The sequence below is a fragment of the Sapajus apella genome, unplaced genomic scaffold, assembly GCF_009761245.1.
Source record: "Sapajus apella isolate SASKATOON/1434 unplaced genomic scaffold, GSC_monkey_1.0 scaffold14, whole genome shotgun sequence".
NCBI lineage: Eukaryota > Metazoa > Chordata > Mammalia > Primates > Cebidae > Sapajus > Sapajus apella.
The window spans coordinates 4,768,008-4,783,776 of NW_022436954.1; the positions used below are offsets into that span (position 1 = coordinate 4,768,008).

Here is a 15,769-nt window from a genome sequence, read left to right on the forward strand (position 1 = left end):
TCCAGGCATGTGCCACCACACCCAGCTAATTTTTTTATTTAGTAGAGACCGGGTTTCACCATGTTAGTCAGGCTGGTTGTGAACTCCTGACCTCAGGTGATCCACCCGCTTTGGCCTCTCAAAGTGCTGGGATTACAGGTGTGCGCCACTGTGCCCGGCCTAATAACATCATACTTAATGGTGAAAGACCTAAAGCCTTCCCCCTAAGATCAGGAACAAGACAAGGATGCCTGGTTTCACCATTTCATCTATTTGACATTGTACTAGAAGTTCTAGCTAGAGCAATTTGGAAAGAAATGAGCTTCCACATGGAGGCGAGAAAAAAATGGCAAGCAAAAGAAACAAACGTCAACCAAATTGAAAAAGAGGTAAAACTATTCATAGTCACAGATGACATAATATATACATATATAGAAAATCCTAAATAATATGTGCATACACACACACACACACACACACACACACACACACACACACACACACTTTTAGAGCTAATAAAGTCAGCAAAGTTGCAAGATTCAAGATTAACACACAACAGCTGGGCTCAGTGGCTTGTGCCTGTATTCCTAGCACTTTGGGAAGCTGAGGCAGGTGGATTACTTGAGGTCAGAAATTCAAGATCAGCTTGGCCAACATGGTGAAACCCCATCTCTACTAAAAATACAAAAATTAACTGGGCGTGGTGGTGCATGCCTGTAGTCCCAACTACTCAGGAGGTTGAGGGAGGAGAATTGCTTGAACCCAAGAGGCAGAGGTTGCAGTGAGCCAAGATTGTACCACTGCACTCCAGCCTGGGCAACAGAGTGAGTTCTGTCTCAAAACAAAAACAAAAAAAAGGCTGGATGCGATGACTCACGCCTGTAATCACAGCACTTTGGGAGGCTGAGGTAGGTGGATCACCCGAGGTCAGGAGTTCGAGATCAGCCTGGCCAACATGGCAAAACCCTATCTCTACTGAAAATAAAAAAGTAGCCGGGCATGGTGGCATGCACCTGTAATCCCAGGTACTCAGGAGGCTGAGGCAGGAGAATCGCTTAACCTGGGTGGGGGCGGAGGCTGCAGTAAGCTGAGATCACACCACTTCACTCCAGCCTGGGCAAGAGAGCGAAACTTCATCTCAAAAAAAAAAAAAATTTGCCGGGCGCGGTGGCTCAAGCCTGTAATCCCAGCACTTTGGGAGGCCGAGGCGGGTGGATCACGAGGTCAAGAGATCGAGACCAGCCTGGCCAACATGGTGAAACCCCATCTCTACTAAAAATACAAAAAATTAGCTGGGCATGGTGGTGCGTGCCTGTAATCCCAGCTACTCAGGAGGCTGAGGCAGGAGAATTGCCTGAACCCAGGAGGCGGAGGTTGCGGTGAGCCGAGATCGCGCCATTGCACTCCAGCCTGGGTAACAGGAGTGAAACTCCGTCTCAAAAAAAAAAAAAAAAATTCAATTATATTTCTATACACTAACAATGTTAACAACCTGAAAAGAAAATTAAGAAAACAACTCCATTTATGATAGGATACAAAAGAATAAAATACCTAGGAACAATTAACCCAGGAAGTAAAAAACTTGTCCACTGAAAATTACAAAACATTGGCTGTGCTGAGTGGCTCACGCCTGTAATCCTGGCACTTTAAGAGCCTGAGGCAGGTGGATCGCCTAAGCTCAACAGTTCAAGACCAGCATGGTCAATGTGGTAAAACCCTCTACTAAAATACTAAAAAATTAGCTGGGCATGTTGGCACATGCCTATAATCCCAGCTACTTGGGAGGCTGAGGCATGAGAATCACTTGAACCCAGGAGGCAGAGGTTGCAGTGAGCTGAGATCATGCCACTGCACTCCAGCCTGGGCAACAGAGTGAGATTCCGTCTCAAAAAAAAAAAAAAAAAAAAAACGGAGAAGAAAAAGAAAATTACAAAACATTACTAAAATTAGAAGTTTTTTTTTGGCCAGGCACAGTGGCTCATGCCTGTAATTCCAGCACTTTCGGAGGCTGAGGTGGGCGGATCACAAGGTCAGGAGTTCAAGACCACCCTGGCCAACACAGTGAAACCCTGTCTCTACTTAAAATACAAAACATTAGCCCAGCATGGTAGCAGGCACCTGTAATCCCAGCTACTCAGGAGGCTAAGGCGAGATAATTGCTTGAACCTGGGAGGTGGAGGTTGCGGTGAGCCGAGATCCTGCCATTGCACTCTAGCCCGGGCAACAGTGTGAGACTCAAAAAGAAAAAAAAAGATTTTTTTGAGATGGGGTTTCACTCTGTCATCCAGCTTGGAGTGCAGTGGCCCAATCATGGCTCACTGCAGCCTTGACCTCCTGGGCTCAGACAATCCTCCCTCCTCAGCCTCCTGGGTAGCTGAAACTACCATGCCCAGCTATTTAAAAAAAAAACTTTTTTTTGTAGAGCTGGTATCTCAATGTGTTGCCCAGGCTGTGCTGAAATAAATTAAAGACCTAAAGAAATGAAAAGATAGTCTATGTTCATGGATCAGAAGATGTACCTTGTTAAGATGGCAATACTACCCAAAGTGATATACAGATTCAGTGCAATCTCTATCAAACTTCCAGCCAAGCACAGTGGTGCATGCCTGTAGTCTCAGCTACTCAGGAAGCTGAAGTGGAAGAATAGCTTGAGCTCACAAGCTTGACACCAGCCCGGGGCAATATAGTGAGATCCTGTCACTTAAAAAGAAAAGAAAAATCTATCCTTAAATTCATATGGAATTGCAAGTAACCCTAAATAACGAAAATAATATTGAAAAAGAAAACAAAGCTGGATGGAAGACTCACATTTCTCAATGTCAAAACTTACTTTGAAGCTGCAGTAATCAAAACAGTCTGGTGCTGACATAAGGATGGACATGTAGTCCAATGGAATAGAAATGAGGCACCAGAAACAAACCCATCTTTGGCTAATCAATTTTTGACAAAAATTCTAAGAACATTCAATGGGGAAAGACAGTCTAACAAATCTGGACCCCTAATCTACACCATATGAAACTAACTCAAAACAAATAAATGACCTATAGTATAGGACCTAAAACTACAAGACTCTTAGAAGAAAATGTAGGTGTAAATCTTCATTACTTTGGATTTGGCAATGAATTCTCAAATATGACACCAAAGCCATGAACAACAGAAAAAAAAAAAAAAAAGATAAATTGGAACTTCAGGAGAATTTTTTCTTTTTGAGACAGTCTCATTCTGTTGCCCAGTCTGGAGCACAGTGGCACAATCTCTGCTCACTGCAACTTCTGCATATCAGGTTCAAGTGATCCCCCACCCCAGCCTCCCAAGTTGCTGGGACTACAGGCCCATGCCATTATGCCAGCTAAATTTTGTTGTTTGTTTGTTTGTTTTGAGATAGAGTTTCACTCTTGTTGTCCAGACTGCAGTGCAGTGGTGCAATCTTGGCTCACTGCAACCTCCGCCTCCCAGGTTCTACCAATTCCCCTGCCTCAGCATCTCAAGTAGCTGGGATTACAGGCATGTGCCATCACACCCAGCTAATTTTGTATTTTTAGTAGAGATGGGGTTTCGCCATGTTGGCCAGGCTTGTCTCGAACTGCTGACCTCAAGTGGTCTGCCTGCTTTGACCTCCCAAAGTGCTGGAATTACAGACATGAGTTACCATGCCCAGCCCCAGTTATAGTAATTTTTTAATGAAAAACACTAAGTTTTAGCAAGAATGTGGACACATTAGAACCCCTATACATTGCCGGTTAGAGTATAAAATGGTACATCTGCCATGAGAAACAGTCTGGCAGCTCTTCAAAAAAATTAAACGTACAGCTACCATATGACCAAGCAATTCCTATGCTAAGTGAAAGAAGCCAGACATAAAAGATCATATATTGTATGATTTCATGTATCTGAAATATTCAGAATGGGCAAATCCACAGAGACAGGAAGCGGATTAATGTTGATAGGGAGTGGGGAAGGGGAGCTGGGGAGGAACTATTAATGGGCATGGGGTTTTCTTTTTTTTCTTTTTGTTTTTTTTCTCCAAATAGTCAGGCAGCTGGAGGTATGGGGTTTTTTTCTTTGGGGTGATGGAAATGTTCTGATACATGATAAAGGTAGCAGTTGTACAACACTGTGATATACTAAATGCCACGGCAGTGCACACTTTAAAATGGTTAAGTTATGCATATAACTTCAATTGTTTTAAAAAAATTATTTTTTAAAAAAAGTACCTTACTTAAGACCACACAGCAGAGTCAGAATTCCATCTTCAGAGCCCACACTCTGCTTGTCCTGCTTCCCAAGAAAAGTACCTCCAGACGCCAGGCGCGGTGACTCATGCCTGTAATGCCAGCACTTTGGGAGTCCGAGGCAGGCGGATCATGAGGTCAGGAGATTAAGACCAGCCTGGCCAACTGGTGAAACCCCATCTCTACTAAAATACAAAAAGTAGGCCAGGCGCGGTGGTTCACGCCTGTAATCCCAGCACTTTGGGAGGCTGAGGTGGGTGGATCACACGGTCAAGAGATCGAGACCATCCTGGTCAACATGGTGAAACCCCATCTCTACTAAAAATACAAAAAATTAGCTGGGCATAGTGGCGTGTGCCTGTAATCCCAGGTACTCAGGAGGCTGAGGCAGGAAAATTGCCTGAACCCAGGAGGCGGAGGTTGCGGTGAGCCGAGATCACGCCATTGCACTCCAGCGTGGGTAACAAGAGCGAAACTCCATCTCAAAAAAAAAAAAAAAAAAAGTTAGCCAGGCATGGTGGTGTGCACCTGAAATCCCAGCTACTTGGGAGGCTGAGGCAGGGGAATCGCTTGAACCTGGGAGGCGGAGGTTGCAGTGAGCAGAGATTGCACCACTTCACTCCAGCCTAGAGACAGAGCAAGACTCTGTCTCAAAAAAAAAAAAAAAAAAAAGAGAGAAAGAAAAGTACCTCCAGAGACCCAAGGGTGCCATGCAGGACAGTAGACCAGTAGCCAAGCATGAACTTGCTTGGTTAAGACAATAATTCCATCCTTCTGGCACTTGGAGGCAGTGGACTCCCTCCAGGCTGAAGGCAGCTCTGGAGCTACCAAAGCCAGGTCATGAAGCACATGTAGTTGGGGGCCTAGGAAGGGGGCAAGCCCTCGGGAGGAGGGAGAAAGATGTGAGGGGTGAACAGACCTCACATTAGGGGCAGTTGGAAAAACTCAGGGTGGGCAAAGCCCTTAGCTGGGGCTGACATGATGGGGCCTCAGGAAACTACAGTCATTGGCCTTAACCTTGGGACAAGTGAAGGGTCTGATTATATCTTTTAGGCCTCAATCAAGCCTTCAACCGACTTGGGACAGAACCCTGTTAAAACTGCAGCTGGGGCTGGGTGTGGTGGCTCACACCTGTAATCCCAGCACTTTGGGAGGCCAAGGATGGCGGATCAACTGAGGTCAGGAGTTCCAGACCAGCCTGACCAACATGGAGAAAGCCCATCTCTTAAAAAAAAAAATTAACTGGACATGGTGGCACACATCTGTAGTCCCAGCTACTTGGGATGCTGAGCAGGAGAATCGCTTAAACCTGGGAGGCGGAGGTTGCAGTGAGCCGAGATTGTGCCATTGCACTCCAGCCTGGGTGACAAGGCGAGACTCCGTCTCAAAAACAAACAAACAAAAAAAAACTGCAGCTGGGAGATGCCCATCTGTGAATGGCCCAATCTGGGACTGCACTGATTCAGTTCTTGAGGGGTGGGTGGTTGTGGGTCTAGGTAGCAGAAACCAGCCTGGGAAGGGGACTCGGGGTGGAATCTCTGGTGAGTCTCGGGTCTGGCTGGAGCTGTGGGAGGCAAGTGGGAGGAGCCCAGTGCCCTGTGTAGCAATAGAGTCTCTTTTTTTTTTTTTTTTTTTTTTTTTTGAGACAGAGTTTTGCTCTTGTTACCCAGGCTGGAGTGCAATGGCGTGATCTCGGCTCACCGCAACCTCCGCCTCCTGGGTTCAGGCAATTCTGCCTCAGCCTCCTGAGTAGCTGGGATTACAGGCATGTGCCACCATGCCCAGCTGATTTTTTGTATTTTTAGTAGAGACGGGGTTTCACCATGTTGACCAGGATGGTCTTGCTCTCTTGACCTCGTGATCCACCCGCCTCGGCCTCCCAAAGTGCTGGGATTACAGGCGTGAGCCACCGCGCCCGGCCAGCAGTAGAGTCTCTTGACAGTTACTTTTATTTGTCAAGTTGGTTAGGTCATGGCACCTAGACAGTTGATCAAATATCAGTTTAAACATCATTATGAAGGTATTTTTTAAGAAAAAATTTACATTTAAATCAGTAGACTTTACTCTAAGTCTACCTTCCCTGAGGGTGATTTCCTTCTCTGAAGGAGAAAACCCAGTTATTTTCTCTCTAGTCTCACACTCAATACAACACTTCACTTCTGGTTACCAAACTGTGTGGGGATTCCTCCCCACAAACCATCCAAGCAATTCTCCAGTGGACACCAACTGGGTGTGATCATTCAATTCCAATCTGATATTATTTACCAGGAGATAATATCAGATCCCATGGGTTGAGGGCTCAGTCCAACACAGCTGCTCCACTTCAGATGCCAATTGCATGCAGTAGGTTGTTGCTTACTTTTTTTTTTTTTTTTTTTGAGACAGAGTTTCGCTCTTGTTATCCAGGATGGAATGCAATGGCATGATCTTGGTTCACTGCAGCCTCCATCTCCTGGGTTCAAGCAATTCTCCTGCCTCAGTATCCTGAGTAGGTGGGATTACAGGCAGTCGCCACCATGCCCGGCTAATTTTTTGTATTTTAGTAGAGACAGGATTTTGCCATGTTGGCCAGGTTGGTTTCAAACTTCTGGCCTCAGGTGATCCACCTGCCTTAACCTCCCTGAAGTACTGAGATTACAGGCCTAAGCCACCGCATCTGGCCAGTTGCTTACACTCTGACCAACCAGATATAACACCAAGTTCCTGCCGGGCATGGTGGCTCACGCCTGTAATCCCAGCACTATGGGAGGCTGAGGCAGGTGGATCACCTGAGGTCAGGAGTTCAAGACCAGCCTGGCCAAGAGATCAAAACCCTGTCTTCGCTAAAAATACAAAAAAAAATTAGCCAGGCGTGGTGGCACACACCTGTAATCCCAGCTACTTGGGAGACTGAGGCAGAAGAATCGCTTGAAGGAGGCTGCAGTGAGCCGAGATTGCATCATTGCACTCCAGCCTAGGCGACAGAGCAAGACTCTGTCTCAAATAAATAAATAAATAAATACATAAAATAAAAATAAAATAAAATAAAACCAAGTTCCCCTGACTCCTTCCTCAGGTTTAATTTGCTAGAGAGTTCCCAGAACTCAGGAAACCACTTATGTCTATTCATTCATTATAAAGAACATTACAAAGGATACAGATGAACGGCCAGATGGAAGAGGTGCACAGGGCAGGGAGTGAGGGGCAGGGTGCAGAGCTTCTAGACCGCCTCTGGACACCCTACCCTCCAGGAACCTCCTTAGGTTCCACTATCTGGAAGCTCTCCAAACCCTGTCCTTCTGGGGTTTCATGGAGCCTTTATTAATTTAGCATAATTGACTACATCATTGGCCACTGGTGATATATTCAATTTTCAGCCTGTCTCTTCCTCCCCAGAGCTCAGAGGGTGGGGCTGAAAGTTCCAACTCTCTAATCACATGGTTGGTTCCTCTGGCAACCAGATCCCATCCTGAGGCTATTCAGGAGTCCATGAAGACTTGCATCATTAGAATAAAAGATACTTCTATCACCCAAGAAATTTCAAGGGATTTAGGAACTCTGTGTTAGGAACTGGAGTGAGAGACGAAACTTACATTTCTTTTTGTTTGTTTGTTTTTGAGATAGCGTCTTGCCTTGTTGTCCAGGCTGGAGTGAAATGGCATGATCACAGCTTGCTGTAACCTTGAATTCCTGGGCTCAAGTGATCCTACCATTTCAGCCTCCTGAGTAGCTTGGACTACTGGTGAGCACTACCATACTTGGCTAATTTTTTTTTTTTTTTTTTGAGACGGAGTTTCGCTCTTGTTACCCAGGCTGGAGTGCAATGGCGCGATCTCGGCTCACCGCAACCTCCGCCTCCTGGGTTTAGGCAATTCTCCTGCCTCAGCCTCCTGAGTAGCTGGGATTACAGGCACGTGCCACCATGCCCAGCTAATTTTTTGTATTTTTAGTAGAGACGGGGTTTCACCATGTTGCCCAGGCTGGTCTCAAACTCCTGGGCTCAAGCGATCTTCCCACCTCAATCTCCCAAAATGCTGGGATTACAGGCATAAGCCACTATGCCTGGCCATGGCCATTTATTATTTTGTAATAGCACAACCTTCCATAATGTGGGTGGGTCTCATCCAATTAGTTGAAGGCCTTAATGGAAAAAGACATAGAGGGAATTCTGCCTCTAGACTACCTTTTTTAGTGAGACAGGGTCTCGCTTTGTCACCCAGGCTGGAGTACAGTGGTTCAATCACAGCTCACTGCAGCCTCAACTTCCTGGTTTCACAATCCTCCCACCTCAGCCTCCTGAGTAGCTGGGACTATAGGCATGTGCCACCATGCCTGGCTAATTTTTGTTTTGTATTTTCATAGAGACAGGGTTTCACCATGTTGCCCAGGTTGGTCTCAAATTCCTGGCTCCAAGCAATCTGCCTGCCTTGGCCTCCCAAAGTGCTGGGATTACAGGTGTGAACCACCACTCCTGGCTAGATTGCCTTTTAACTTGAGCTGCAACATCGAATTCTCCCTAGGTCTCCAGCCTGCCCTGTGGAATTTGGACTTGCCAGTCCCTATAATTACATGAGCCAATTCCTCAAAATCAATCACTCTCTCCTGCTCTCTGTCACATGTACACACACACACACACACACACACACACACACACACACACGGTTGTTTCTCTGGAGAACTGTAACACAAGTCTCTCTGGGGAGAGCCCAGGGATGCCCTGCCATCTGGCCTGTAATAAAGGCACCAGCAGATCCCTTGTTAATGATTATTAACCCATTTTTTGTTTGTTTGTTTGAGACAAGGTCTTACTCTGGTGAGAGCCACCATGCCTGGCTATACTGGTCTTTGAATCTCCCACTCCCCTCTTTGTTACAGATGGTCCCTCTTCCCAGCCAGGTGCCTCTACCCACAGCAGCAGATTTCTGCCACCTCTGGGCCTTCCATGTGGCTTTCTCTGATCTTGACATCACACCAAGGCCCAGTCACCATTTTACAGTGTCCCCTTAGACTAGGGTCTCTGGAGACACTTCACTTCGTAAGCATCTTTTTTTTTTTTTTAAGACAGAGTCTCGTGTCTTGTACTATCGCCCAGGCTGGAGCAATCTCAACTCACTGCAACCTCTGCCTCCTGGGTTCAAGTGATTCTCCTGTCTCAGCCTCCCGAGTAGCTGGGATTACAGGTGCCCACCACCACACCCAGCTAATTTTTATTTGTATTTTTAGTAGAGACAGGGTTTCACTATGTTTGCCAGGCTGGTCTCAAACTCTTGACCTCAGGATCTGCCCGCCTCGGCCTCCCAAAGTGCTGGGATTACAGGCTTAAGCCACTTGCCCAGCCCATAAGCATCTTATCTATTCATTCAACAAATATGTATTGATGATGCCTGCTGTGCGGCTAACACTGTAGACGGGGGCTGAGGGCAGAGGGGCAGGTGAATCTTCTTTGAGGTAGTAAATGGGTATTGTATGAGCACTTCAGATGAAACTCAAATGCTCAAAGGGCCACGGGCAGACAAAGGGGCAGGGTTGGCATTTTGGCAAAGAGAAGACTGTTTGCAAAGTGGGGGCCACTCTGGTGCTGTGGCCAATTGTCACCCTGGTGGGATGCAGGCCAGCCATTGCCAGGTCTTTCAAACTTTAAAATAAAAGGTAGGCCTGGCTCAGTGGCTCATGCCTATAATCCCAGCACTTTGGGAGGCCAAGATGGGTGGATCTCTTGAGCCCAGGAGTTTGAGACCAGCCTGGGCAACACAGCAAAACTCCATCTTTACAAAAAAGTACCAAAAAGTAGCCAGGTGTGTTGGCACACACCTATAGGCCCAGTAACCCAGGAGGCTGAGGTGGGAGAATCACCTGAGCCCAGGAGGTTGAGGCTGCGGTAACCGTGATCATGCCACTGTACTCCAGTGTGGGCAGTGGAGTGAGACTCTGTCTTAAAAATAAAGTGAAATAAAATGATTAGCCATGCATGGTGTCATACACCTGCAGTCCCAACTACTTGGAAAGGTCCCAGCCTAGTGAGGTTGAGGACATGGTGAGCCATGATTGCAGACCTATACTCCAGCCTGGATGACAGAGTGAGACCCCATCCCAAAAAAATAAATAAATAAAAGGCAGAAAGGTGGATTTTACATGAAATTGGATTCACCAAAGTTAACTAACATGATTCAAACACTTTTCTTTTCTTTTTTTTTTTTTTCTTTTTGAGACAGAGTCTTGCTCTGTTGCCCAGGCGGGAGTGCAATGGCACCATCTCACCTCACTGCAACATCCGCCTCCCGGGTTCAAGCAATGCTGCTGTCTCAGCCTTCTGAGTAGCTGGGATTACGGGAGCACACCACTGCACCCAGCTAATTTTTGTATTTTTAGTAGAGACGGGGGTTTCACCATGTTGGTCAGGCTGGTCTCGAACTCCTGACCTCATGATCTTCCCACTTCAGCCTTCCAAAGTGCTGGGATTACAGGTGTGAGCCACCACTTCCCACCACATTTTTCTTTTCTAATAGAGATGGGGGGGGTGGTCTCACTATGTTCACCAGGTCAGTCTCGAACTCTTGGCCTCAAGTGATCCTCCTGCCTCGGCCTCCCAAAGCATTGAGATTACAGGCATGAGCCACCAAGCCTGGCCCAAACTGATTTTTTTTTTTTTGAGACCGAGTCTCTCTTTTGTCGCCCAGGCTGGAGTGCAATGGCACTATCTTGGCTCATTGCAACCTCTACCTCCAGGGTTCATGTGATTCTCCTGCCTCAGCCTCCCGAGTAGCTGAGATTACAGGCCAGTGCCTCCATGCCCAGCTAATTTTTGTATTTTGGCATTTTTAGTAGAGACGGGGTTTTACCATGTTGGCCAGGCTTGTCTTGAACTCCTGTCCAGGAGTGATCTACTTGCCTCAGCCTCCCAAAATGTTGGGATTACAGGTGTGAGCCACTGCGCCTTGCCCCAAACTGATATTTTAAAAAACTGATATTTTAAAACACTAAGGAGGCTGAGCACAGTGGCTCACACCTGTAATCCCAGCACTTTGAGAAGTCAAGGGGGGCAGATCACTTGAGGCCAGGACTTTGAGACCAGCCTGGCCAACATGGTGAAACTCCGTCTCTACTAAAAATACCAAAAAATTAGCTGGGCATGGTGGTGCTTGCCTGTAATCCCAGCTACTCAGGAGGCTGAGGCAGGAGAATCACTGGAACCCAGGAAGCGGATGTTGCAGTAAGCTGAGATCGTGCCACTGCACTCTAGCCTGGGTGACAGAGGGAGACTCTGTCTTAAAAAATAATAATAGGGCCAGTTGTGGTGGCTCACACCTGTAATCCCAGCACTTTGGGAGGTCAAGGGGGGTGGATGGATCACCTGAGGTCAGGAGTTTGAGACCAGCTTGGCTAACATGGCGAAACCCGGTCTTTACTAAAAAAAAAAACATATACAAAAAGCCAGGCATGGTGGTGCACACCTGTAATCCCAGCTACTCAGGAGGCTGAGGCAGGAGAATCGCTTAAACCCAGGAGGTGGAGGTTGCAGCGAGCCAAGATCATGCCACTGCACTCCAGCCTGGACAACAAGAGCAAAACTCCGTCTCAAATAACAATAATAATAACATTAAAAAATAAAAAATAAAACACTGAGGAGGTCAAAGAAAACCCACATGGCAGCATGTCTGGCTTCTGAGCCTCCAGTATGCAAGGCCTGTGCTGAAGGGCTCTGCACTTGCCCTTCTCCTTTTTTCAGGCAAGGTCACCAGTGGAAACCCCCAAGGACAATACCTGTGTCTCTTTCAAGGACCATCCCTCCTGCCTAACACAGTCCCTGGCAGGGAGCAGATACTCAGTGTGCGTTTTTGCACTAGGCTCCAAAATAAAGGTTTTCTGATCACTCTTCAACTCAACAAACTTGGCACCCTAGTGCCTGTGAAATATCGGGGCAAACACTTTATCCTTATTTGAAGCCCCGTCTTTTCTGTCTGACATCCCAAGATTCAGAGTACTCTGCCCTATGGGGCCTCCCTGGCTCAGCCTGAAAGGTTGAGGAATACGTGGTAATCGATTTACCAGTGGCAGTGCTTGCCCTTCACTCGGCCTCTCCTGGTCTAAAGAGTCCATAGATCAGTTAATCCACAAATACTTATTAAATACATGGCGGCCTGACATTGGAATGTTCAAAGCCTTCTGCTTAAGAGTTTGTGTGTGTTGGGGAGAGGGGAGCGTGTCGACACAAGGTCTCTGCTCTGGGAGAAGTGCTGGGGAGTGGAAGAAATCCATAGGCTGAGTGGAATAATAATTTCAATGATCAAACACCACTACCACTCTTCCCCCAACTCCAAGTACCACTACTTCGGACAGGGAGGGCAATGCCTCCAATGGAGACTTCCCTAATTCTTGCAGATCATACGCTGGCCCCCAACTTCGCACTGCCAGAATCCCGGTTCTAGTCTTGTCTGTGCCACCAACCCCTGGGCCCTCTTTATAAAGAGAAAGAAAACGCCTTTGGCCTCTGCCCAGAGCTACAGATACCTGGAGTAGGAGCAGGCAGGAGATGAGTGGTCGATAAAGACCAGAGAGACTTGGGATCGAATTCCACTCTCACCCTCAGTTTAGTTTTCTTCAGCTTGCTGCTCCAAACAGGCAGAATGTGAAAATTAAGATGCCTTCCCCACTAGCACCCCCAGTTCAGTTTTCTCTAGCTTGCTGCTCCAAACAGGCAGAAGTGAAAATTTTTTCCCCCCTACAAAATAGGGCCGACGAGGATGGGATTCGAACCCACGCGTGCAAAGCACAATGGATTAGCAGTCCATCGCCTTAACCACTCGGCCACCTCGTCCTACGTAGAACAGCTCTTTCCACATTCCCTTATCTCTCATCTCCTCCGCACCTTCCGGGCACTAACACCCACCTGGCAATGCTAACCTCCTCGGACCCGGGGAGAGGAGAAGCCGCGGGAAGAAAGGAGCGTTTTGATTTCCTTTCAGCCGGGAGCCCGAGCCATCCTTCACCATGCTGCAGCCGAGCTCTGCCGCAGGTTCCTCAGAGTCCGGCCGAGCGCGCCGGGCGTTCAGGGCGCGCTCGGTCCGGGGTGCGCGCGCCGGCGGGGAAGGAGGAGCGCGCGTCCCGGGAAGCCAGAGGGGCCCGGGCGGGCGGGGCGTCTGCACAGCGCGCGGCCGGGCGGCGAGGCCGTGGCTCCTCCTCCCTCGCAGGGGGCGAGCTGGCGCGTCCGGGGCTGGGGGCGGCGGCAGGCGGCGGGCGGGGCTCGGCTGGCCTCGGCTCGTCTCGGCTGCGCTCGGCAGGCTGCGGTAAATCCGGGCTTGAGGCGGTTGGCGTAGTCTGTGGCCGGTGGTCTTTGCTGCGCGCCCCGAGCCCCGAGAGCCATGCAGATGTCCTACGCCATCCGGTGCGCCTTCTACCAGCTGCTGCTGGCCGCGCTCATGCTGGTGGCGATGCTGCAGCTGCTCTACCTGTCGCTGCTGTCCGGACTACATGGGCAGGAGGAGCAAGACCAATATTTTGAGTTCTTTCCCCCGTCCCCACGGTCCGTGGACCAGGTCAAGGCGCAGCTCCGCACCGCGCTGGCCTCCGGAGGCGTCCTGGACGCCAGCGGCGATTACCGCGTCTACAGGGGTCTGCTGAAGACGACCATGGACCCCAACGATGTGATCCTGGCCACTCACGCCAGCGTGGACAACCTGCTGCACCTGTCGGGTCTGCTGGAGCGCTGGGAGGGCCCGCTGTCCGTGTCGGTGTTCGCGGCCACCAAGGAGGAGGCGCAGCTGGCCACGGTGCTGGCCTACGCGCTAAGCAGCCACTGCCCCGACATGCGCGCCAGGGTTGCCATGCACCTCGTGTGCCCCTCGCGTTACGAGGCAGCTGTGCCCGACCCCCGGGAGCCGGGGGAGTTTGCCCTGCTGCGGTCCTGCCAGGAGGTCTTTGACAAGCTAGCCAGGGTGGCACAGCCTGGGATTAATTATGCCCTAGGCACCAATGTCTCTTACCCTAATAATCTGCTGAGGAATCTGGCTCGTGAGGGGGCCAACTATGCCCTGGTGATCGATGTGGACATGGTGCCCAGCGAGGGACTGTGGAGAGGCCTGCGGGAAATGCTGGATCAGAGCAACCAGTGGGGAGGCACCGCGCTGGTGGTGCCTGCCTTCGAGATCCGACGAGCCCGCCGCATGCCCATGAACAAAAACGAGCTGGTGCAGCTCTACCAGGTGGGCGAGGTTCGGCCCTTCTATTATGGGCTGTGCACTCCCTGCCAGGCACCCACCAACTATTCCCGTTGGGTCAACCTGCCAGAAGAGAGCTTGCTGCGGCCTGCCTACGTGGTGCCTTGGCAGGACCCTTGGGAGCCATTCTACGTGGCAGGAGGCAAGGTGCCCACCTTCGACGAGCGCTTTCGGCAGTACGGCTTCAACCGAATCAGCCAGGTGCTCATAAGGGAGAGGGCAGGGGTTGGGGCAGGAGGGGTGGTGGGATCAGGGAGTTACAAGAAGTGGCCCTGGATGGAAAGGAGGCAATGAAGCAGGAGGGATCATATTTAGGAGGTGGGTGGATGGTATGGAAGATCCAGGATGCTTCCAGAGGGGAGAGGACGCTAGACTATGGCTTGAGGGAAGTCAGTCTCAGCCCTGTAAATGTCATCAAATTTTGCTGACCTGTCTTTCCCCCTACAGGCCTGTGAGCTGCACATGGCGGGGTTTGATTTTGAGGTCCTGAACGAAGGTTTCTTGGTTCATAAGGGCTTCAAAGAAGCGTTGAAGTTCCATCCCCAAAAGGAGGCTGAAAATCAGCACAATAAGATCCTTTATCGCCAGTTCAAACAGGAGTTGAAGACCAAGTACCCCAACTCTCCCCGACGCTGCTGAGCCCTTCCCTCCCCTAGTCTGAGAAGTCAGCCTCTTGGCTCCTCAGGCCACCTTTAGGCCTGACTGGGGTAAGAAATGTGACTCCACTTTACAGAGGTAGCTGTGGTGTTGAAACACTGGACTTGAATATGGGGTGCTGGGATCGAGTCCTAGCTTTACCACTAACTAGCTGTGTGGCCTTGAGTAAATCCTGTTACCTCTCTGGGCCTCAGTTACCCTGTCTGTAAAAAGGGAGGTGAGAATACCTACCTCACAGAACTGTTGGGAGGCTCAGATGAGACGCTATATGTGAAAACATTCTGTAAGCTTCGTACAAATGTGAAGTATTAATATTATCGCAGTATTATTGTTGTTATTGTTATTGTTATTAACAATCTTGGGTGGGCAGGAGAGCAAGAAGTATGAATGGGGTGGAGCTAAGAAGTCTGAGTACTTAATGAAATGGACTTTTTGGAAAGAAATCAGATGAAGGCATAAAATTTAGTTCTTAGCTCTTGGGCAGAAGCCTAAAATTCCTGGATCTCTCAGGCCTTCGGCCTCAGGAGTTCTGAAGGAGGGAAGGGTCTACAGGCTCCATGGGTGACAGCCTCAGATCTGTCCCTTCAACAGGCTGGGCTGAGTATGTGCCTACCGATGACAATGTGTAAATAAATGCGTGTTCACACCCACAGCTGGCTCCGTTACTCTCCTGAGCTGGGGGTGGAGGGGTCGGGGCCGGGTTCTCCC

General features: G+C 49.1%; 1 protein-coding gene and 1 non-coding gene across 2 annotated transcripts; one reads left to right on the forward strand and one right to left on the reverse strand.

Annotated features, from left to right (window-relative positions):
* Positions 1-12,923: 12,923 nt before the first annotated feature.
* TRNAS-GCU lies at positions 12,924-13,005 on the reverse strand. Its single transcript has one exon. It is a non-coding gene; the product is annotated as a tRNA-Ser (tRNA).
* Positions 13,006-13,397: 392 nt separating this feature from the next.
* Positions 13,398-15,713, forward strand: B4GAT1 (beta-1,4-glucuronyltransferase 1). Its single transcript, XM_032282755.1, has 2 exons — positions 13,398-14,605; positions 14,852-15,713. The coding sequence occupies exons 1-2, from the start codon at positions 13,550-13,552 to the stop codon at positions 15,041-15,043; spliced, it is 1,248 nt and encodes a 415-aa protein (XP_032138646.1). The 5' UTR covers positions 13,398-13,549; the 3' UTR covers positions 15,044-15,713.
* The last annotated feature ends 56 nt before the right edge of the window (positions 15,714-15,769 follow it).

Bases quoted from the DNA above. Each gene is read 5' to 3' on its own strand.
- B4GAT1 (XM_032282755.1), top strand. From the start codon at position 13,550: ATGCAGATGTCCTACGCCATCCGGTGCGCCTTCTACCAGCTGCTGCTG. The intron at 14,606-14,851 runs GTGCTCATAAGG...TTCCCCCTACAG, and splicing joins GCTTCAACCGAATCAGCCAG to GCCTGTGAGCTGCACATGGC.